General features: G+C 43.6%; 1 protein-coding gene across 17 annotated transcripts in view; it reads left to right on the top strand.

The window, feature by feature from the left end:
• CACNA1D (calcium voltage-gated channel subunit alpha1 D) overlaps positions 1-23,665 on the top strand; it is a 524,402-nt gene that overhangs the window by 59,624 nt on the left and 441,113 nt on the right. For all 17 annotated transcript variants that reach the window (XR_012235243.1, XM_073592294.1, XM_073592295.1 and 14 more), the window contains exons 2-3: positions 21,167-21,488; positions 23,386-23,491. Coding sequence is in view for 16 of the 17 variants with exons in the window: in XM_073592294.1 (XP_073448395.1) it covers positions 21,167-21,488; positions 23,386-23,491 (428 nt within the window). In the remaining variant the exon portion in view is untranslated. The remainder of the gene's footprint in view (positions 1-21,166; positions 21,489-23,385; positions 23,492-23,665) is intronic.

Here is a 23,665-nt window from a genome sequence, read left to right as displayed (position 1 = left end):
GCTTGATTACTCCATTAACACTATCAGTGTTGATGGGGGAATGCCTCCCATAGCGCTATTGTATTTTGCCGGTGGGGGCGCGGGAAGCCTTCCCGACCAGCAGAAGACAATGATTACTGATAGCGGCTGAGGCTGCCGGCAGTAATTGAATGTAAAAAAACAACAGGCTGGTTGTGCCCAAGTTCATCAATGGATCTACACAAGGGTTCGGCTCACCACCAGCATAAACCTGTCTCACTATGGAGTTTAAAGTTCCCACCTGCTTTAAGGGTCCAGAAAAAAGGGTCACAGGAGCCCAGCAGCATCTCAACCCACAGCCCTCAGGACACAACAACTGTGCCCTGTTTCACACCACATCTTATGGACACCTACTGGATGATTCCTGCCTTTTGCGCTCTCTTACACAGGTGGGTTAACCCATTCAGGATCAAAGTACCTGTAGTCATGGTTGGAGACTCCTTCCCAAAATCTTCCAGAGCTTCTGATTTCCAGGACCCATATGAGGACTTAAAGGAGAAGTACAGCCAAAGCTTGTTTGGCTGTACTTTTCCTGTGGATCACAGGAGTGCAGTTTGTTCTGTACTCCTGTGACCTATTTTCAGCAGACAGCGGGCTGTGCCGGTCCAGGCTTCGGGAAAGATTGCGACCACATGGTTGGGATCCACCCACATGCCTGGACCGACACCCAGCTCAGGCTCCCGCTCCCTCCACTGTCCAATGGAGGCAAGGGGGGAGGGGGCAGAGCAGAGAGGTGGTGACTGACAGTCACAAGCTCTCTGCTGATGGAGCTCTGAGAACCAAGCGATCTGCGGTGTTTGATCGCTCGGTTCTCAGTGTTAAAGCAGGCGGGGGACTGATGCAGCATTCAGATGCAGCTTTCACATACTTCTCTTTTAATAATCCTGGAATGATTGCAAGTCAGCCCCCCTCCCCCCTAACGTACAACACATACATTTTATTTTTAATACTGAGTCCCCATAAAACAGTACTTCACTTTTTTGTAAGGTCAGAGTGCATCGCTGACAAAATAAAAGGTTGAAAAGAGTTGGACCCCAGAGGTCATTTTTAGGAGCATTAGCTGCCCAACTCTGCAGATCTGCCAGGCCTGGTATAAGCCCTTGTGTATCTGTTTATTTTGGTGAAAGTAAAGGTGAAGATTTCCAGTCGGCTTTCACCTTGGTTTGCTAAATGACATCCTTTGTGAGGGTTTTATTACAGAGCTGTCTTCACACAAATTCATTCCAGGTTTCCATTAGTTGGGAAATGAGTCTGATTTGTCGTGCCTCACGCCTGTCAGTGTTTCCTCGCCTCTTTCCACCAGTTTAAATAATCTTCAGTTCACAGTGCTGTTTCTTAATCAGCAAAGTTAGCTGGATGCAGGTCTCATTACAGAAATATAGGCTCTGAAATGCTAGAGCAATTTAATACCCTATTATCTGTTCGAAAGCCTCCAGTGACATATTTCAGAAATGCTATCCCTCCTGCAAGTATTTCAGGAATTACTTTGTGGGCTAGAGCAATTGACATTTGCGATAATTAATAGCAAATATTGGATGTGTTGCAGGTAGGCAATAAGAGACCCTATTATTTAAAATGGATCTTTCAAAAACATTACATGTCTGCACAAATACATTTTTTACATGTCAGGACCAGGTCTTTTCTGGCATGTTTTGTTTACATATAACAATCAGTATTTTTTGCTAGAAAATTTCTTAGGACCCCCCCCCCCCCAAATATTATATATATATATATATATATATATATATATATATATATATATATATTTTTTTTTTTTTTTAAAGCAGAGACCCTAGGGAATAAATTGGTGGGTTTTGTAATTTTTTATGTCACACGGCATTTGTGCAACAGTTTTTAAATGCGATTTTTTTTTTTTTTTTTAAATACACATTTCAAATTTTTAAAAATGATGGTACGCCGAGTAAATAGATACCAGACATGTCACTCTTTAAAAATGCTTTAAAAGTCTTTACGGGTTGCCACTTTAGATTTACACAGGCAGTTTGGTGCTAGAATTACTGCCCATGATCTGACGTTTGCGGTGATACCTCACGTGTGTGGGACAATCGCTGTTTGCGTGCATGCGGGACCGGGGGCATTCAAAACATTTTTTACAATTATTTATTTATTTTTATTTTTACACTGTCTCCCTGATCACATAGTAAAGAAGCTCTGTGATTGGCCCTTTACCCCAATCTGTGATCAGTTGAGTCCGCAGGAGGGCGCGCGATCCCGGGAGGACATCTACGGACACCCTTCTGGCACTGGAAACCGAAAGGCGGTTACAGCGCGGGCGGAAAGTGCTTAATTTTTTTTCACTTTTATTGCTGTCGCAAGGAATGTAAACATCCTTTGTGGCAGCAATTTGGATGTGACAGGTACTCTTTATGGAGAGATCTGGGCTCTTTAAAACCCCAGATTCCTCCTCTGACCTTAAAAGCATTTGATCACACCAACATCGATGTGTTCGAATGCTTTTGATTTTAAAAAATGTCACTGTTTACATCCAGGTAAACCGGAAGTGATGTCAGGTCATCGCTTCCGGGTTATCATAGTCTGGAGCCCAACAAAGCTGATCCGGTCTTTGTTCGGCTCTTTGCGATCAGCTGGCAGAAGTACGTCGATCAGGACTCCCAGTGGGACAAGAGATGTTACAGTTGAACAGGAATAGAAAAAAAATCTTCCAGCAAGGAAACCTATTCCGGTGACAAAAGCTTAAAGTGGATTTCCTCCCACTTTTACAACTCTTCAGCATCCCTCACTAAGCTGTGCACTGTAAACGAATTGGATATTTTTTTATTTTTTTTCTCAGCACTTACTGTATATCTGCTGTATTCATTTTTCGCTTCCTCCTCCCTGGTCGCGGCCCATTGCATCATTTCCTGTTTGCAATGCCTTCTGGGAAGGGGCGGCAACTTCCTCTGACACTGCCATTGCTATGGAAACCTGACCTGAAACCTATTACTTGTGCTGTACTGAGCATGTGCGAGATCTGCAAGGATGAGATCCAGGAAGCAATACAGTCTGGCTTCAGATGCCCACACTTAAAGCGGGGGTCCACCCACACCGCCAAAAAAAAAAAAAATATTAAAAGCCAGCAGCTACAAATACTGCAGCTGCTGACTTTTAATACATGGCCACTTACCTGTCCCAAGGTCCAGCGATGTCGGCAGGGGACGCCGAGAACCCGCTCGGTTCTCGGCAGCTGCCGCCGCCATCCTAGGTGAGCGAATCAGGAAGTGAAGCGTTGCGGCTTCACTTCCTGGTTCCCTACTGCGCATGCGCGAGTCACGCTGCGCATCCCTAGTGGTCCCCGCTCTCTCCTGGGAGCTGTGTGGTTCCCAGGAGACAGCGCGGAGGGACGGGAAGTGGCGTAGACTCCCATGGGAGTCTATGCCGGAAGTGGGTGCAAATACCTGTCTTAGACAGGTATCTGCACCCCCCTCCCCCCTGAAAGGTGCCAAATGTGACACCGGAGGGGGGGAGGGTTCCGAAAAGCGGAAGTTCCATTTTTGTGTGGAACTCCGCTTTAAGATGGCCACGGCCTGCTGTAAGTTTATAAAACAACAAACTACTGCTTTAACCACTTGACCACTGGGCACTTAAACCCCCTTCCTAACCAGACCAATTTTCAGCTTTCGGTGCTCTCACACTTTGAATGACAATTACTCAGTCATACAACACTTTAGCCCTATGAAATTTTTGTCCTTTTTTTTACACAAATAGAGCTTTCTTTTGGTGGTATTTAATCGCCGTTGGGTTTTTTATTTTTTGCGCTATAAAAGAAAAAAGACTGAAAATTTGGTAAAAAAATGAATTTTTCTTTGTTTCTGTTATAAAATTTAGCAAATTAGTAATTTTTCTTCGTAAATTTTGGCCAAAATTTATACTGCTACATATCTTTGGTAAAAATAAGTACAACTTGGTGTATAATATTTGGTCTTTGTGAATGTTAGAGAGTCCAAAAGCTATGGTGCCAATATCTGAAAATTGATCACACCTGAAGTACTGATGGCCTATCTAATTTCTTCAGACCCTAACATGCCAGAAAAGTACAAATACCTCCCAAATGACCCCTACTTGGAAAGAAGACATTCCAAGGTATTTAGAAAGATGCATGATGAGTTTTTTTGAAATCGTCATCTTTTCCCACAATTCTTTGCAAAATCAAGATTTTTTTTTTTTCTTTTTTTTTTTTCACAAAATTGTCATATTAGAAGGTTATTTCTCACACACCGCATATGCATACCACAAATTACACCCCAAAACACATTCTGCTATTACTCCCGAGTATGGCGATACCACATGTGTGAGACTTTTACACAGCATAGTCACATACAGAGGCCCAACATGCACGGAGCACCTCCAGGCGTTCTGGAGCACCCAGGCCAATTCTTATATTTCTCTCCTACATGTAAAAATAATAATTTATTTGCTAGAAAATTACATAGAACCCCAAAACATTATATATATATTTTTTTAAGCAAAGACCCTAGAGAATACAATGGCGGTTGTTGCAACTTTTTATCTCGCACGGTATTTGCGCAGCAATTTTTAGAACGCTTGTGCTTTAAAAAAAAACAAAACAGTAAAGTTAGCCCAATGTTTTTGCATAATGTGAAAGATGAAGTTACGCCGAGTAAATAGATACCTATCATGTCACCCTTCAAAATTGCACACTCTCGTGGAATGGTGCCAAACGTCCCTACTTAAAAGTCTCCATAGGTGACGCTTTAAAATTTTTTTACTGGTTACATGTTTTGAGTTACAGAGGAGGTCTAGGGCCAAAATTATTGCTCTCGCTCCAACGTTCGCAGTGATACCTCACATGTGTGGTTTGAACACCGTTTTCATATGTGGGCGGGACTTACGTATGTGTTCTTCTGCATGCTTCTGCATGCGAGCACACGGAAATGGGCGCTTTAAAATTTTTTTTTTTTTTTTTTTTTATTGTTTATTTTACTTTATTTATTTTAGTTTGACACTTTTTCCCCCCCAAAAAAATTTTTGATCACTTTTATTTCTATTACAAGGAATGTAAACATCCCATATAATAGGAATATGGCATGACAGGTCCTCTTTACAGTGAGATATGGGGTCAATAAGACCTCACATCTCACCTCTAGGCTGTGCCTGAAATAAAAAAAAAAAAAAAACGATCTTGGCTTCGATCGTAGCGGTGAGTCGGTAGAAGCACCGGAGGGTGGCGGGAAGGGGGGGGCGTCCCCTCTCGCCTCCCATAAGAACGATCAAGCAGTGGAACAGCCGCTATGATCATTCTTATGGTGTAGGAAATCGCCGGCTAAAAAAGCTGATATCTGAATGATGCCTGTAGCTGCAGGCATCATTCAGATATCCCCGCTCAAAGTCAAGGACGTCATATGATGGAAGGCGGGAAGTGGTTAAAAATTGCGGAGTATTGCGGGGTATTGCAGAGTATTGCGGAGTAGTGCAGGGTATATTGCGGGGTATATTGCAGAGTATTGCTGGGTATATTGCAGAGTAGTGCCGGGTATATTGCAGAGTATTGCTGTGTATATTGCAGAGTAGTGCAGGGTATATTGCTGGGTATATTGCAGAGTAGTGCTGGGTATATTGCAGAGTAGTGCCGGGTATATTGCAGAGTATTGCGGGGTATTATGCAGAGTATTGCAGGGTATTATGCAGAGTATTGCAGGGTATTATGCAGAGTATTGCAGGGTATTATGCAGAGTATTGCAGGGTATTATGCAGAGTATTGCAGGGTATTATGCAGAGTATTGTAGGGTATTATGCAGGGATGGCTGAGCATGGAGGGATGGATGGATGTGACTGCAATTGTCACTGAGCACCGCTGTGGGCACTACACATGCAGCACACAGCGGTGCTGCCATCCGATCCCTCCCCCTCTCCCCTCGCACTGTACCGATCGGTACACAGAGGGGAGGGAGGAACCGGCGTCATGACATGACGCCGGTCTGTTGACATGTGATCGCTCCGTCATTTGACGGAGCGATCACATGGTAAACGGCCGCGATCAGCGGCCGTTTACCGTGATCCGTGATGCGCCGGGTCCTCCGGACCCGGCGGTCACGGAAGTTCTCGGGTGCGCGCCCCAGGGGGCGCGCGAGAGCAGTATTCTGGGAGGACGTCCATGGACGTCCACCCAGAACTAGCCGACCGCGCTGTTGCCGTCTTTCGGCTATGGCCCGGTCGGCAAGTGGTTATTAAACTAACAAAACAGACCTTAGTTTACAGACTAACTTTACTAGAATACATTAAGCTTGTGTATTATAGGGGTATTTTTATTTAAAAAGTATAATTTCGGCTGGAATACCACTTTAAGAGGAATTTTCTTCTCACTTTGGACAGATTTATTTATTATAGGTATTTATAGAGTGCAAACTAGATAGTGTCCTGGCCAGGATTAGAACCGATCAGAACCAAGGAACCCAGTGCCACAGGGCATAAGTGCTAACCACGTAGGCCATTGTGTGGGCTACTTAATTGTTATTGGCTCTCCTCAGAACATGAAGCAATGATATTTCTCATTAATGGATCTACTTTAAGGGGGTTGTAAATCCTTGTGTTTTTTCAGCTTAATGCAGTCACCGGCCCCCCAGCCCCCCGTTTTACTTACCTGAGCCCCTGCATCTCTTTGTTGGGGATGCGCTGTCCCTCTCTTCACGGGGTCCTGGCTCTTGCTTAGTTAGATTGATAGCAGCTCAGCCATTGGCTCCCACTGCTGTCAATCAAATCCAATGACGCGGGCGCCGGGGCTGATTCTCCATGGTGCAAAAACTTTAACGAGTAGCTCCACTTTTGTTGAGAAAAAAAACATTCCCCTCTGGGTGATCTATGTACACTGCAGGGATTTTAACAAACTTTGTTGCAGATTTCTACATTTTACTATTCTGAAGATATAGCTGTTTGTGCCCATGTGCTGGGTGAATCCGTTTGGGAGTGGTTTCATAAATATCAATCAGCTGCAGGGCTCTAATGAGTAAAGTGGCAGGGTCTGCATCTCTTTAGACATGATTTCCATTTGGGAGTATCTCACCAAAAATGAAATTTTTGTTGCAGGGGGTACCAAAAATCTGACTTGTATCTTAGTGCAGACTTCTGGGAAAATCTGTGAGCCAATCACAGAAGCAGGAAATTACATATTTTCAGGGGGGGTGTTTTGTACACAGTATGTGCATAGAACACCTCTAGGTAGCCATATTGCATTGCATTTTACAGAAAATGACAGCGCTGCAGATTGAAAAGAAAAGGTCATTTTGAAAAACATTCAGCTACAATATGACTTGAGTCACAATAGTATATGCTATATTATTTTTTTTTTCCCTTGAAAGTGGAGTTTTACCCTTTAATTATATTTCTCAATAGCCTCAAAGGATTTAACATCACTTTATGTGCACCAAACACCTTTGCAGAACCAATTATTACATAATTGTATAAACATCAGTGGAGGAGAAGGAGACGAGACCAGTCACCCTGCACAAGGAGAGAGAGTAGAAGTGACTGGTCTGTATTACAGGAAGCTCCTGCACAGAGGTTTCACAATGGATTACTGCCCAGGTCTGGAAGAAATACACAAATCACACCAAGAGTGAAAAAGAGTACACATGCTTTTTGTATTTTGAGTTCAGCTTTAACTGTTAAGGACCAACCAAAAATAAAATAGCAGGTGTACTGACATTTTGTCAACCTTTCTACCAGTAGCACGTTTCGGCTGTTTGTGGGTGAATCTCTATTGGTCTGGTTATTTGTTATTGTCTTCTCTTGAACCAGGGCTCGTTTAGGCTTGGTTCACATCTATGCATTTTTTAGTGCATTTTCAGTTTTGCAGAAATGCACTACAGTCCATTTAACATGGTTTCCTATCGGTCACGCTCATCTGTGCATTTCATTGAAAGGGCCAGCGACCAGCAGGTTATGTTTTTGGTTTCGTAGACTTCAATGGATCAAAAAGGTGTATTGAAAAACATGGAATATGCATCAACTGCAACCTGCATAGGTGTGAACCATGCCTTACACCACGTGCATTGAGCAGCATTGATCTGCATTAGGCCTGATTCACACCGATGCATTTTTTAGTGTGTTTTCAGTTTTGCAGAAACACACTACAGTCCATTTAACATGGTTTCCTATGAGTCAAGTTCACATCTATGCATTTTATGGAAAGGGCCAGGGATTTTTTTTTCTGGTTTTTGGTTCCATAGACTTCAACTTCAAAAACGTGTATTGAAATATGCATCTAAGATATGCAAGCTGGAACCTCTATAGGCGTAAATCAAGTCTTAGGCTTGATTTACAACTATACATGTTGCTTTTGAGTGTTTCTGTGCTTTTTTGCTGTGCTTTCTGCGTTTTTGTAACTGCGATTTTATCAAGATTTTGCCGCGATTTGTGTGTTTTTTTTCTTACATCCATTGTTAAATAGCTGGTTGCTAAGAAGCAGGTCGGGAAGCCGGCCACCGCATCTTTAGCAACCGATGAGTCATCAGCTGTCAGCGGGCTTCCCTGCTGACAGCTGAATGAGTGAAAAAAATTCACAAAATAAACGGCGTGGGGTCCCCCCCCCAAGACCATACCAGACCCTTTGGTTTGGTATGGATTTGGAGGGGACACCCCCCACGCCAAAATGTAAAAAAAAAAAATGGCATGGGGTCCCCCCCCCCAAAATCCATACGGGGGGCTTATCGGAATTTGGAAGCCTCCTTTAATAAGGGGGCCCCCAGATTCCGGCTCCCCCTATATGAATGGGTATCTGGTACATCACCCCAAAATGCAGTGAAATGTAAAAAAAACAAGAGCCGGTTTTTAAGTCATTTATTAAAAAAATAGCTCCAAGCCGACTTCTCCCACTGCCATTTTCTCCTGATGCCGTCTTCTCCCGGTACCATCTTCTCCCAGTGCCGTCTTCCCCCGATGCTGTCTTTTTACCGCGCCGCTGTCTTCTTCCTCACCGCCGGTTACCCACTAAAAGCAAAAAAGGCTACTCTTGTCCTGAGGCTGTCTTCCTCTGTTGTGATGTACCCCATTGTCTGACATCTCTTATATAGCCATGGGGTGTGGCCATCCAATGATGTCACCCTGAGAGCCTACCCCTTGTGACGTGACAAGGGGCAGGCTCTCTGGGTGACGTCTCCTATTTCTTCTATGTCTCCCTAGATCCCTACCTCGACTAACCCCTACTAACCCCTACTTATTCCTCACTTTTCGCTGGCAATTACTATGCTCTGCTTCAATTGTTGACCTCCCTTATGCAATCCTGGCAATTCCCACACCTATCCTGAATAGGCCGTATAAACTCGGTGAAAATTATGATCTTACAAAAACTCTTGTACTATTTCCACACCCTACCTGTGCAAGTTCCTCCACATTTTCTCCGCCTGCTCTAAAGCGGGATCCTACGCTTTATCTGGGCTAATAAACACCCTGGAATCTCCAAGGCAACCCTTTTCATACATAGATTACAAGGAGGCCTGGAGATCCCCCACAGCACCAACTACTATCTAGCGGCCCAGATCTCCCAATTGACACTACTCCACACTTCCTCTGATGTCCCCCTGTGGGTACTCTTGGAGCTCTCTAATTGTGCCCCTCTTTTTATATAGGCGCTTCTATGGCTTCCTCAGAAACTACGCCCGATGTCACTAAGCCCTCTTATGCAACATAGCTTACAGAGCTTACAGGTGTGAGATTCGATGAGGTGTCTCCCTTTCTGCCCCTGCTACCCATTACTAATAACCCATTGTTCCCTTCCAGCCTTGACCAGCCTCAGGTGTTCGTGTAGTGGACTTCCCAAGGTCTTATCCAGGTTCGCCATTTATTGACCACGCGTACTCCACCAACGTGGTCTGCCTTTTATGAGTCCTATGACACTCCCCAGTCAGAATTCTTTCATATTCTCCAGCTTCAACACTGGATAGCTTTGCTGTGGCGTACTTCTTATCCGTTTCAGACCACCACTTTCGAACATGCTGTTCCTGTCTACAATCCCTGGGCCCTCCGGGTCTTATTTCTATTCTCTATGCATCTTGAATAGCCAATCATCTTTCACCTCACTTTCCTATGTGTCTCAGTGGGAACGAAATCTGGGTACTGAGATCGACCCGGCGGGTGGGAGTAAGGCCTGGTCTTCAGTAGCTAAATGTTCCTTTAATACTTAGAAGCAGCGTACAAAGTGCTGTTGCGGTGGTACTGGGTTCCAGCTCGTATTGCCAATGCTAACCCAGCCTCTAGTGGTCGCTGCTTACGAGGATGTGGCCATCATGGGGATGTTCTACATACTTGGTGGTCCTGTCCGTGATTGGTGAGATTTTTTTTTTTTTGGATTTAATACTTTTTCTTTATTCATTAAGATATTGTTACACAAATGGCAAAACAAAGTTAAAAAATACAACATCATAAAATATAGTGTCATATATTGCAATGTAACACACTATTATTACTTTACCCACTCCCTCTCTCTCCACCCCTAACCACCCCCCCCCCCACACCCCCGCACCACTCAGTCTTCAACCATATGTTAGCTATCTTGGCTATAAACCTATCGAAAAGAAAGAAGAGATATGTAAATCGACTGCAGAGCATCAACAAAAAAAAAAGAAAAAGTATATTAAAGTAAGGGATTCGTGTAAGATCCTCAATAAAAAGAGAGAGGGGGGGGGGGGGAGAGAAAAAAAAGGGGAAAGAGAAAGAAAAGGAAAGAACAAAAGGAGGGCGGGGGGAAATACTATATACCCCTCTCACCCTATGAGGGCAATTCCAACTTATCCAGCCAGGGTCTCCATATTCTCTTAAACTTTCTATAATTACCTTGTCTAATAAAAATCACTCTCTCGTTCCCTACTATTAAATTGATAGTCGCGACCCAGTTCTCTACAGATGGGGGGTTATGTGCTTGCCAGTGCTGTGCAATTAGTTTCCTCGCCTGAAATAGACATCTTGGCACCGCTTCAATGGTGTCCTTCTGAACATTACTCCCCTCCATATTCCCCAGTAAGCAGGTCTTAACCGTTGGCTCAATTGCAGTCTTAAAGGTTTTGTTTATCCTATCTATAATCTCTACCCAGAATCTGAATAACTTCGGACATTTCCATAACATGTGAATAAAGTCCCCAGATGCCCTGCACCTGGGGCACTGATCGTTTTGTCGCCACCCGAGTTTAAACATTTTTTGGGGGGTATAATATACTCTATGAATTAGGAACAGGTGGGATACCTTCTGTGAGGGAGAGATCGGAACGAGTGTTCCTTGTCTAAGGATCCCATCCCATTCCACTGTAGTCATTGGCCTGACATCTCTCTCCCATCTCTCTCTACTCCTAGAAGGACCCGCTGGATCTATTGTTCTAGCTTCTAGTCTGGCGTAAAACCCAGAGATTAAACCTATAGATGAATCTAAAGTCATTATTTGTGCCAAGATGGGAATCTGGGTCCATTCTAATGTCTGTGACCTAAACTGCATCTGGATAGCATGCCTGATTTGGAGGTATTTATAGATTGAATTATTTGATTAAATTCCTGTTTCAAATCTAGGAACGTTTTCATAGTATTGCCCACATATAATTGGCTTAGACGATTGATACCCTGGCTTACCCATTCCATAGACCTCTCTGTTTCCTAATTCAACCAGATTTCTATTGTTCCAAAGAGGAACATATTCTGATATTCCTCTATATCCCAGTAGAACCTTCGTTGACTGCTATACTTTGCTAATTAGTTTTCTCGTTGGGCATCTATGGGTAAATGAGTCTGCCTCTAAGACCTCTATCAGTGTATTATGTGGGGCCCCCATCAACATCATCCTAGCGCTGGAATTTCCCCCTCCAGGGACTCCACAACCCCCTAGATGCTGTAGCTGAGATGCCAAAAAATATGACCTCGGGTGTGGAACCTCCATACCCCCTTCTTTGAGCGGCAACTGCATCGTTTGTAAACTAATTCTGGATTGGCCCTTTTTCCAAATTAAATCCCTAAACAGGGATTCTATTCTTTTAAACCACTTTTGGCCTATCCAAATTGGGGAATTATGGAAAAGGTATAGTATCTGGGGGAACCATATCATCTTGATTAAATTGCAACGTCCTGCTATAGACAGAGGCAGTCGGCTCCAGATATCTCCCTTATGTTTCAATTGAAGTAGTAGAGGGACTAAGTTATCATTAAGGTATAAATTTATATCGCTAGCGATCCAAACCCCCAGATATTTCAATTTATCAACAACTTTTAGGTTGGGAGTTCCCGACGGTATCTGGCTACCAAGTGGGTCTACTAGAAGCAAGGCCGATTTGTCCCAGTTGCTAACAGGCCAGAAAATCGTCCAAACTCTCCAACCATTTGTATCACTGTTTTTAATGATGTTTGGACATCTCCGAGAAAAAAAAGGACATTGTCTGCACACAATGCTATCCTATCCTCTTCTGTCCGCCTCCAAAATCCCTGCATGTCCAGCTTAGATCTAGACATGATTGCTAACAGCTCCATTGCCAGAGCAAATAGTTAGGGGGGACAGGGGACAGCCCTGTCTTGTATCCTTCTCCAACTGGAACAAATCAGAGTACTCATTATTGATTTTTATTTTTGCTCTTGGTTCAGTATAGAGCATTTTCACCCAGTTAATGAAGGCTGGGCCAAACCCGAATCTCTCAAGCACTCTGAGTAGGTAGTCCCACTCTAGGCTATCGAAGGCCTTGGCTGCGTCTAGGGCCAAAATGGCCCTGGATCCACCATTGTCAGTTAGAATCTGCATATTCAAAAAGACTCTTCAAATGTTAAAGTGGATGTAAACACAATGTCATCCTTTCTAAACTACTGCCATAGGGGTTATCTATAAGGATATACATGCCTCCTGCATGTATCTTTACCTGTCAAATATCTCCCCTCTGTCTGTTATGAGACCCGAAAAACTGCAAATTCTGTGGGTGGGTCTGTTGTCTGGAGCTCGGTGGGTGGAGTCATGATGTCAGTAGACTCCCCGCCCACCTCTACACTCCTCTTGTCAATATGAGTTTCTCCTGTGTATTTCTAACTGAACTTCTGCTTTGATCTCTAACATCCAGTGAAAAGACAGGAAAGTAACCACATGACTTCAGCATGCCAAATCATGCTGAGGTGTGGAACAGCCAATCCTTGCAGAGCTGCTGAAGAAAGGAGTGGGGGAGGGAATTAAAAAATCATGCCTGTGTCTTAAGCTGTCACTCACAGCAAGGGGGAGGATTTGACAAAGTTTTTGTCAGTTTGTCAAGATTTCTCTCACTGAACAAAAAAAGGGGATTGCTCAGAGATGGATTAACTCTTTGTGGCAAGACTGGGATCAAATGATAGGAAATCTTATACTTTACAGTATGATATAAAAAAAAAAAAAAAAAAAAAAAAAATTTTTGGGTTTACATCCACTTGAATGCTGGTTGACCTATTCGGAATGAATCCCGACTGATCGGGATGAATAAGATTCTGGATACATCCATTTAAGCGGGTTGCTAGTATTTTGGCCAATATTTTTACATCCGTACATAATAATGATATTGAGCGATAAGAGGAGGCTTCCAGTTGATCATTCCCCTCCTTGGGTATAACAACGATAGTGGCTTCTGACATTGAGGTGGGCAGTCTCCCATTGGTTAATGCCCATCCCAGCATCTTCAGCAGCTCTGGAAGCAAAGCCTCACCATACCGTTTATATATTTCTATTGGCAGCCCGTCAGGTCCTGGCGACTTTTGGTTTGGCATCCCAGCTACTGCTCGCCGCACTTCATCCAGGGTCACTGGTGCATCCATAACCGTTTTATCCCTTTCTGAGAGAGTCGGAATTATTATCTTCTGAACAAAAACGTCAATTTTTTCCCTCCCCATACCCTTGTAGGACCTGTAGAGGGAGCTATAGTATTCTCTGAATGTATGCATTATAACAGTTGGATTGGAAGAAATTTCTCCACATGGAGTCCTAACCGCCGAAACCGTTGAGGGAGGAGTATTAGATCTAATCAATAAGGATAGCATGCGACCAACTTTCTCCCCTTCTCCGAATTGGCACTGTCTCTGGAATAGCCTGTTGTCTGTCTTTCTCGTGATAGTCATTTTGTAAGCTTGTTGTTTTTCTAGCTATTCCCTCTGTCTATCTGGGGTTGGGTCAGCAACAAATTGCCTCTCTGCCAGAATCGCCTCGTTTTTAACTTCCCTTTCCCACTCCCTAGACATGCTCTTGACTCTTGCAACCTGTTGGATAAGAAGACCTCTAAGGTAGGCCTTCAAGCAGTCCCAGACCATTCCAACAGACACCGTTCCTGCATTATTACGTATAAATTCATTTAATCTGGTCACTACTTCACCAGAGTTGGCGATCACTTCCAAACAAGAGGGGTCAATTTTCCATTCTCTCAGATGAATCCTGCTCCCGTCGTTAATTGTTAGCGCGAGAGGGGAATGATCAGAGACCCCTCTTGGGCCGTATTCTATATTACTATCAGAACCTTTGCTTCACTGTTAGCTAAAGCCATGTCAGTTCTAGACAAAGTAAGTTAAGAGCTTGAAAAACAAGAATATTGTCTTTCCAGCGGATGCCGTGTGCGCCATATATCACATAACCCCATTTTGTTCAAGAAACAAGCTAATCGGCCCTCTCCCGTGATTGGTGAGATTCTGGTCCCAAGTGTTTGGTTTGTTGTATTCTTTGTTACATTTGAATGTCTGAAAAGAAGCTAAATTCACACTGTTGCATTGCCCTATCCCGGGTTTATTCGCTGGTCAGCAAAATTTAGCAACCTATCTGTTTATAGCAGCCAAAAGGACTATCCCTTGGGCATGGAGGAAACCCATAATCCCTTTTCAGGAAGTGAAAGATCGCTTGACGGCCATGATGGTCGGCTTTAACTGGTATCCTAGGTGATCCTGGGTCCCCTCTTCCCCTTCTCCTCCTTCCTTCCCTCCTCCCTATCTCTGCTTTCCTCTTTTGACTTTTCTCACTGAGTTGCACCCCCCTCCTTTTTTTTTTTCTACTCTCTCGCTCTTTCCATGTCCTTAGCCCTCTTTAGCCATTGATGGTTGCCCAGGACCATTTTAGTGCTGAGTTACTACAAATTTGTTCTGGTTACCTTTGCACTCTATGGCAGTGGTTCTCAACTCCTGTCCTCAGGACCCACTAACAGGCCAGATTTTAAGCATTACCTTGGGGAGATGCAGACTAGAATACTGCAATCACTGTGCAGCAAATTATATCACCTGTGATGTATTTCAGTTATCTTGCAAACATGGCCTATTAGTGGGTCCCGAGGACAGGAGAACCACTGCTCTATGGGGTTTACCCCCAAAATACATATGTTGCACTTTTCATGTGCCAGTCCTAGCCCCGGGCGTGGGCAGTCTAGGTGCCTTTGACACTATTGTATGTTCTACTTATATAATTGTAAAAAAAATTATTGAACCAGAAAACAAAAACATTTTTAATAACATTAAAGGAGAAGTTCACTTGCAGGTAAAAAATTTGCATTTATCATTTTGTGTTGCAGGGGCCTGGAAAGCATTGCACCAGCGATCAGCAGATCACTGGTGCCATGCAGGTCTCCTGCAGATCTGTCAGTGTATCGGCTTGCTCGTGCCTTGTAGAAGGAAGCCGATACATTCTGACAGAAAGACTCAATGAACTACCACGGCACTCACAGTGCCGTGGTAGTTCATTGAAAGCTACAAGCTGACATCCGCAAAGGCTGCCGGACCTTGTAGTTTTCCATTCACAGGACACTGTGAATGAGTGACGCAGCCGGGCGGAGCTAGCGGGGAGGGAGAAGATCCCCCCTAAGCCCCGGTTCACACATTGGCGGCACGACTTGCAGGTCGCCTCAGCGAGGCGACCTGCAAACGACTTCTGCGGCGACTTGCAAAAGGACTTCTGTATAGAAGTCTATGCAAGTCGCCCCAAGTCGCCCCCAAAGTAGTACAGGAACCTTTTTCTAAGTCGGAGCGACTTGCGTCGCTCCTATTAGAACGGTTCCATTGTACAGAACGGGAGGCGACTTGTCAGGCGGCTAGGTCTCCTGACAAGTCGCCCCTGTGTGAACCGGCTCTAACTGTCAGATCAACTGTCAGATCAGAGCAAGGGGGTGTGGTGGCCCTGAATATGGGTGTAACGTGTAACATGTTACCAAAGGTGAACTTATCCTTAAAACTAGCTTGTGTAGCAATTTTATATTCCCTATTTTTTTAATTCCTATATTATTTTCCATTAAAATGGAGTTCATCTTTAAAGCGGAACTTAATGCACAGAAACACGGTGTCTTACTTTGTCCCTCCCTCTTCCACAAACCGTAAACATTTTTATTCCATTTTTTACTATTTTGCTTTTTTTTTGCTCACATTTTGGTTTCTGACATAGACTGGACCCTGCTGCCTCCTGCATGTGTTCACATGCGGTGGATGCGGTGGATGCCCGCACATGCACACAAATGTTACAGGGCCCATCCACCAGAATCTGACAGCATTTGCATCGAAATGTACGTATGCACTGCAAATGTCCTGCCAGTCTCTTTTCTTCATGGATTCTAACCGTGTATCCCAATAAAGCTGCATAAGTATTCAAGATCCTGTTGGGTGTCGCCCTTTGTTATATAAATACAGCCGGTATCTGCCAGCTCTCGCATGCCTGGAGGAGACCAGCGCACTTGCCTTTTTTAAAACATGGTGAAGAACAGGGGCAGGGGGAATTCATTTAGCTTAAAGAGGAGCTCCAGGCTCCCTCCAAAAAATGTAAAGGCAGCAACTACAAATACTGTAGCTGCTGACTTTTAGACCCCTTTCACACTGGAGCGGTTTGCAGGTGCTATTGAGCTAAAAATAGCGCCTGCAAACCGACCCGAAACAGCCGCTGCTGTGTCTCCAGTGTGAAAGCCCGGGGGCTTTCACACTGGAGCGGTGCGCTAGCAGGACGAGAAAAAAAGTCCTGCTAGCAGTATCTTCGGAGCGGTGAAGGAGCGGTGTATACACTGCTCCTTCACCGCTCCTGCCCATTGAAATCAATGGGGCAGTGCGGCTATACCGCTGGCAAAGTGCCTCTGCAGAGACGCTTTGCGGTGGTTTTTAACCCTTTTTCGGCTGCTAGCGGGGGGTAAAACCGCCCCGCTAGCGGCCGAATACCGCCGCTAAAACGACAGTAAAGCGCCACTAATAATAGCGGCACTTTACCGCCGACGCCCACACCGCCCCAGTGTGAAAGGGGACACTTAACTGTCCAGGGATCCAGCGATGTCCTCACCTGAGCTGGTTCTTCAATCGGCTTTGGGTGAAGGTGCTGGCATCGTAAGTAAAGGAAACTGGCAGTGAAGCCTTGCGGCTTTACAGACAATTTTCTGTTGCGCATGTGCCAGTAATGCTGTGCTTTGTGAATGGTCCCGTAGTCTTCTGGGACCTGTAATATGTGTCCCAGAAGGCTGGGGGTGCCAAATTGCCAAATGTAGCAGTGGGGAGGGAGGATGCAAGCAAGCGGAACTTCCTCTTTTGGGTGAAGTTCTGCTTTATGTTCTACTTTAAATAAACCTTATTGAAACTGTTAATGTATTGAGCAGTTTTAACAATCATTAAACTTCTGGTGTTCGATCAAGCTCATTAGTGGTAGGTTGCTTCGCTTTGAGCAATTACTTGCGATCGTATTTACGATTCCCGGTGGATGGATTTAACTGAAAATTGCCAGGTGTATGGCCAGCTTTATATCTGTGAAGCAGGGAGTGAGCCCATGCTTGTGGTATTGCGTATTTTGAGGGGAACCGTAGTGATCAGGCATTTTACAGAAAATTCTTGGCTGTGATTCTTGATTTGGGCTCCATTTGTCCAATTGCTTGGTTGATTTATTATTGTTATTGCTTATTGTATTGTTTTCTGTCATCAGACTTGCATGATTACTACACATTGACAAAATATAGCTTAACAAACCAAAAATTTCATTGGACCCTATTTTTTGTAACAGGCTTCAACCCCAAATTGGTGAGAACTGCTACCATTGATCATTATGATTGTTTTACTATGAACTGCAGAAAAATGCATTGAGGTGTAATGGGTTTAAGGTCTTGACCACGTAGCTGTCATTTTTCCCTTTCATAAACTGCTTTACTGTTATGTATGTCTCTGAGACTAGTCCTCCTCTCCCCCTCCATAGGATGACGACAGTACAACCTACGTAGCTTCTATGTCCTTGGGCGTGAGTCTTGTTGCGTGGTCCCTTTGAGAAGTAGAACTTCAGGCTGAAAAATGCCAGTCAGAATTTAATTCTAAGGAGTTATTTCTGGCATTGCTTCTCTGTGTCACGTCTCAGTCTCTCTGCAATCTCTAAGTGTTGTCTGTTGTTTCGCTGAGAGGATTATAAGTAATATTCTAGCCAATCTGATGGCCAGATCTAACAGATAGAGACATGGGTCAGGTTTCGAAAACCCATATTGTACTGAAGACAATGAAAGTGGTTGTGTAAGCACTGCATATACAGTATGTGCAGGTAAAGTTTTGGTAAAAACACATTTACATCAACTCATTTGACATTTAGGCAGTTAACTGTTGGCCTTGATTGGCAGACTCATACATGGTTAAATTATCATCTGAGAACCTTTTTTCTTTTAAAATAAATATGCAGTATACTCTATATTGGCCTTTCTCAACTAGGGTTTTCCCAGAGATTACTAGGGGTTCCTTGAGCAATGAGCAATTTTTGTAAGATTCTTCTCAATGACCACAAATGAAAGGAGCATTCTTCCAAGTGACCATTCTGCAAATGTACAATGAGCTGTAGATACAGTAATTATTATCAGGGTTTCCATGAAACCAAAAACTTATTTTTAAGGCCCCCTTCAGATGGGGCAGACTCCGTCAATCAGATGCTCACCGGGGGATCTCTCCACTGATCCCAGCTGAGCAGGCTGATGACAGGTCTGTGTCCGATATGCAGAGTGGACACACCACATCCCGCTGTTCTCTGTGGGATGGGCTCACTGCCTGTCTGTTTCCATCCGATTGTCATCTGATCAGATCCGCCAGGCCAACGTTTTTAGCAGGCAGGATCAAATTGGATCTGCCTCTCCATAGAGAGTTATGGACGATCGGGTCTGCCTGAAAAACTGACAGGCAGACCTGTTTGGTCCATCAGTGTGAAAGGGGCCTAAGGGTTCCTCCATATTAAAAAGTTTAAGAAAGACTGGTGTAATTACTGTAAAGCACCACAAAAATGTGTAAAAATCACTGCTGTTTTTCATTATTGAGTGAGTTTGTGTATAGCATCATCTTCTAACTTCTCAGACATATCTGTGACACATGCAGAGAGAGCATAGTCAGTACCAGTCAGCACAAATCTTGAACTACCAAACTTTCACAGCCCCCTAAATGATGCCTTGTTAATGTAGGAACTGTGCATATTATGGGTTTTGTCAGAAATGCATTATAGTTTTTACACTTTGCAGCAGGGGTGTCAAACTCATGGGCCGCATCAGCAGTATGGTTACCCTCAGACTCAGAGGGCTGGTTGTATCTGTACCACTATGTATCTAGTTTTCTTTATTATTCAGGAGTGCGTTACGTACAGAGTGCAGAGTTCAGGAGTATGCTACGTAGAGTACAGCGTTCAAGAGTACACTATGTACAGAGTGAAAAGTTCAGGGGAGTGCTGTGTGCAGGGTTTAGGGGTGCAGTATGCACAGAGTTTAGGGGTGCGCTAAATACAGAGTGCAGAGTTCAGGAGTGCATTATGTACAAAGTACAGAGCTTAGGGGTGCTCTTCATACAGAGTACAGAGTTCAGGGGTGCGCCGTGTACAGAGTACAGGGTTTAGGGGTGAAGTTGTCTCTTGTAAACACAGAAGACTTCTGTGTTTACAAGTGACAGTGGGGAGCATGAGCAGAGGGTGGGAGCCGGTGGTGGCAGAATGCAGTTCCACCACAATTCGCCTGCAAAACTGAGTGGGAGGGCCACATGACAAAGCCTGAGGGGCTGGGTTCACATATGTGCTTTACAGGATCCCGATGCAATTTCTAATTATTTTACTGTCTCTTTAGGGATTTTCCAGTCAGGAGGGAGCTACCAGGTTGTAGTTCCTACCCTGTATTTAGCCAAATACATAAACACATGGATTTGTTGAGGGGACAATTGGAGCTATTTTGGTCTCTATAGATTTTATCCATTTCTATGCTTTTACATTTATTTTTATTGGTGTATCTACAATAATGTACACAAATCTGCAAGAGAGCTTATTGATGGACTCTCTTCCATTTCACGTATACTTGCACAATACATGTTTTTTTTTTCTTTTTCAAAACAACTCAGCATTGGCCAATGCCAAACTGATACACTATATTACCAAAAGTATTGAGATGCCTGCCTTTATACACACATGAACTTTAATGGCATCCCAGTCTTCGTCCGTAGGATTCCATACTGACTTGGCCCACCCTTTGCAGCTATAACAGCTTCAACTCTTCTAGGAAGGCTGTCCACAAGGTTTAAGAGTGTGTCTATGAGAATGTTTGACCATTCTTCCAGAAGCGCATTTGTGAGGTTAGGCACTAATGTTGGACTAGAAGGCCTGGCTCGCAGTCTCCACTCTAATTCATCCTAAAGGTGTTTTAACGGGTTGAAGTCAGGACGCTGTGCAGGCCAGTCAAGTTCCTCCACCCCAAACTTACTCGTCCATGTCTTTCTGAACCTTGCTTTGTGCACTGGTCTAAATCATTTGGTGAAGGAGAATTTATGGTGTGGGGTTGTTTTTCAGGGGTTGGGCTTGGCTCTTTAGTTCCAGTGAAGACATTTTGGGCAATTTCATGCTCCCAACTTTGTGGGAACAGTTTGGGGATGGCCCCTTCCTGTTCCAACATGACTGCGCACCTGTGCACAAAGCTAGGTCCATAAAGACATGGATGAGTGAGTTTGGGGTGGAGGAACTTGACTGGCCTGCACACAGTCCTGACCTCAACCCGATAGAACACCTTTGGGATGAATTAGGACAGAGACTGCGAGCCAGAGATTTGGTGACAGGATAACATAAAGTCAAAAGAATAGAGGAGGCTAAGCAAGCATTGAATTTTTTTTATATCCTATATTACACACATATAAAATGCTATACTTCAGTCTATTTTAAAAAGTATTTTCCACTTAAACATATCTTTTAATGTGCTTTTTGTTTTTTTTTCCGCAGGGGCGAACTATGCAAGTAGCAAACGACCTCCACTTGCTGTTGATGGGCCAAGTCTCCAGTCCAGGACTTCAGCACCATCCAAACAGACTGTCCTATCTTGGCAAGCTGCAATTGATGCTGCTAGACAGGCCAAGGCTGCCCAAAATATGAGTGCCACCGAGCCCCTGCCGGTTGGATCCCTGTCACAGAAAAAACGGCAACAGTATGCTAAGAGCAAAAAACAAGGGGGAGGCTCAACAAACAATAGACCAGCCCGTGCTCTTTTCTGTTTATCTTTGAATAACCCAATCCGGAGAGCCTGTATCAGTATAGTAGAATGGAAGTATCCTTTTCTTTTCTATTGGCCAACTGTGGTCAGTTTGAAATGGACATTGAGCAGAAGAGTTACTCTGTTTGCTATCTTGGCTTTACAGGGTTCTGGAATATATTTGAAGGTTAGATCTTTTTTTTTTTTAGGATGGGGTGGGATGTTCGAATGCTAATTCTTACTGCATTTTAGGGCCTTCAGTCAGGAGATCCACAAGTTTGTTATAGATAAGCAATAAAAAGCTACTTACATGCATTTTGCAAGTTACATTGACTACTGCCTACTTAAAATTCAAGAGCCAATTGCAATAAAAGGGGTTTCTGTAAATATTAAGGACCACAACATTTGTGAGCCCTGGCTTATGGCCTTTCATTCAAAAGATTTCATATCACTTAATTACTTGTATAGGGTTTATAACAGTTGGATGTTGTCTACCTCTTATTTTTCACTAATGACATAGAAGATAAGTGAAACCCTATTCACTGGTATAAACCATTGCAGAAATATAGAAAAGTGAGGACCGAAAAAGACAGAGTAGTCCATGGAGTCTGCCCATTTTTTTGTTTATTTTTTATTTTTTGTTGTTTTTTTTTTTTTCCATTAACTTTATTGTCTAATATAGAGTATAGATCTATGTTTGTACCATTTACTGTTGACTGTCTAACTATCTCTGTTGGAAGTTTATTTCAAGCATCACCTACCCTTTCAATAAAATAATACTTTTGTAGATTAGTTGATTTTGGTTTTATATTGAAAAAACTGCCCTCCTGAACCTTATTTACCCCCTTGATGTATTTAAAGGATTCAATCATGTCTCCCCTTTCCCTTCTTTCCTCCAGACTGTACATATTAAAGAGGAAGTAAAGTCTTCCTCTTTAATTGTACCTACAGGTAAGCCCTTAGTAAGGCTTACCTGTAGGTACTGTAAATATCTCCTAAACTTGCACCATTTAGGACATATTTACTATATACGCTGTCCCTGACGTCATCGGCGCATGCACACTGAAAGAACAGCCCGCTCGTGCCGTTTCCTCAGGACTCATGCTGTGACCGGCGGCACCTGCATGCATGCGCCGGAGTGACATCATTGCGGCTCTGGCCAATCACAGTGCCGGAGCCCGTGACCCGGAAGTAACTCCGGGAAAGATGTCGGCCGTGAGGAAAAAAGAGGATCCTGGATGGCCGCACACCATAGAAGGCATCTTTATTGATATGAAAAAGTAAAATTCAAATGCAGTCACTTCATGTACAGGGAAAAGCAGGAAAAATATCTAGCGCATTTCACGCCCTATTGTGGTGCTTATTCATTGATTTAGCTATGAATAAGCGCCACAATAGGGCGTGAAATGCGTTAGCTATTTTTCCTGCTTTTCCCTGTACATGAAGTGACTGCATTTAAATTTTACTTTTCCATATCAATAAAGATGCCTTCTATGGTGTGCGGCCATCCAGGGTCCTCTTTTTTTCCTCAAGCTTGTGCAGAGCCAGCACCTGTGAGTTCTATTAGGGTGGGTGATCTTTTGCTTAAAGATGTCGGCTGTGTGAGTGGAGTGCGGGCGGCACTGGAGGGTATCGTTTTTAGGGAAGTATTTCATAATGAGCTAGTATGCGATGCATACTAGCTCATTATGCCTTTGTCTTGCAGGTTTTTTTTTTTTTGGACATTTTTTCGGAGGTTTACAACCTCTTTAAGTTCCTGAAGTTGCTCTTGTTATGTTTTATCCCCCAGACCTTTCACCATTTTTGTTACCCGTCTCTGGGTATTACTTGTGTCAGACATATTCTAGGGAACCAAAGTCAGGCTCCATCAGAGGGTTCTGGGTATGTTCCCGGTCAGTCCAGCATGTTCACCAAATAAATGTTTTATATGTATTCATAAATAATCGTTTTGTGACCTTAACCTTCTCTACAGACCATTTGACATATTTATATTAGTGGCAATTTTTGCCAATTGTGTGGCCTTAGCTGTTTACATTCCATTCCCTGAAGATGATTCCAACTCCACCAATCACAACCTGGTAAGTCCTATGGTTTGGCGTTTAAATATTTCATGAAACTGTGATTAGTGATATTTTTATTGTGCGTTATGCTGGTGAAGCTACGTGAAGAATCTCTTTGACTTGTTAGCAGGACCTGGAAGGGTTGATGTTTGAAAAATTGTAGAATCGGTCTGATTCTAGGAATCTAAAAGA

Source organism: Aquarana catesbeiana, linkage group LG07 (assembly GCF_042186555.1).
Source record: "Aquarana catesbeiana isolate 2022-GZ linkage group LG07, ASM4218655v1, whole genome shotgun sequence".
Classification (NCBI taxonomy): Eukaryota; Metazoa; Chordata; class Amphibia; order Anura; family Ranidae; genus Aquarana; species Aquarana catesbeiana.
Note: the sequence above shows the minus strand (reverse complement) of the source record. Positions and strands in the feature narration are given on the sequence as shown.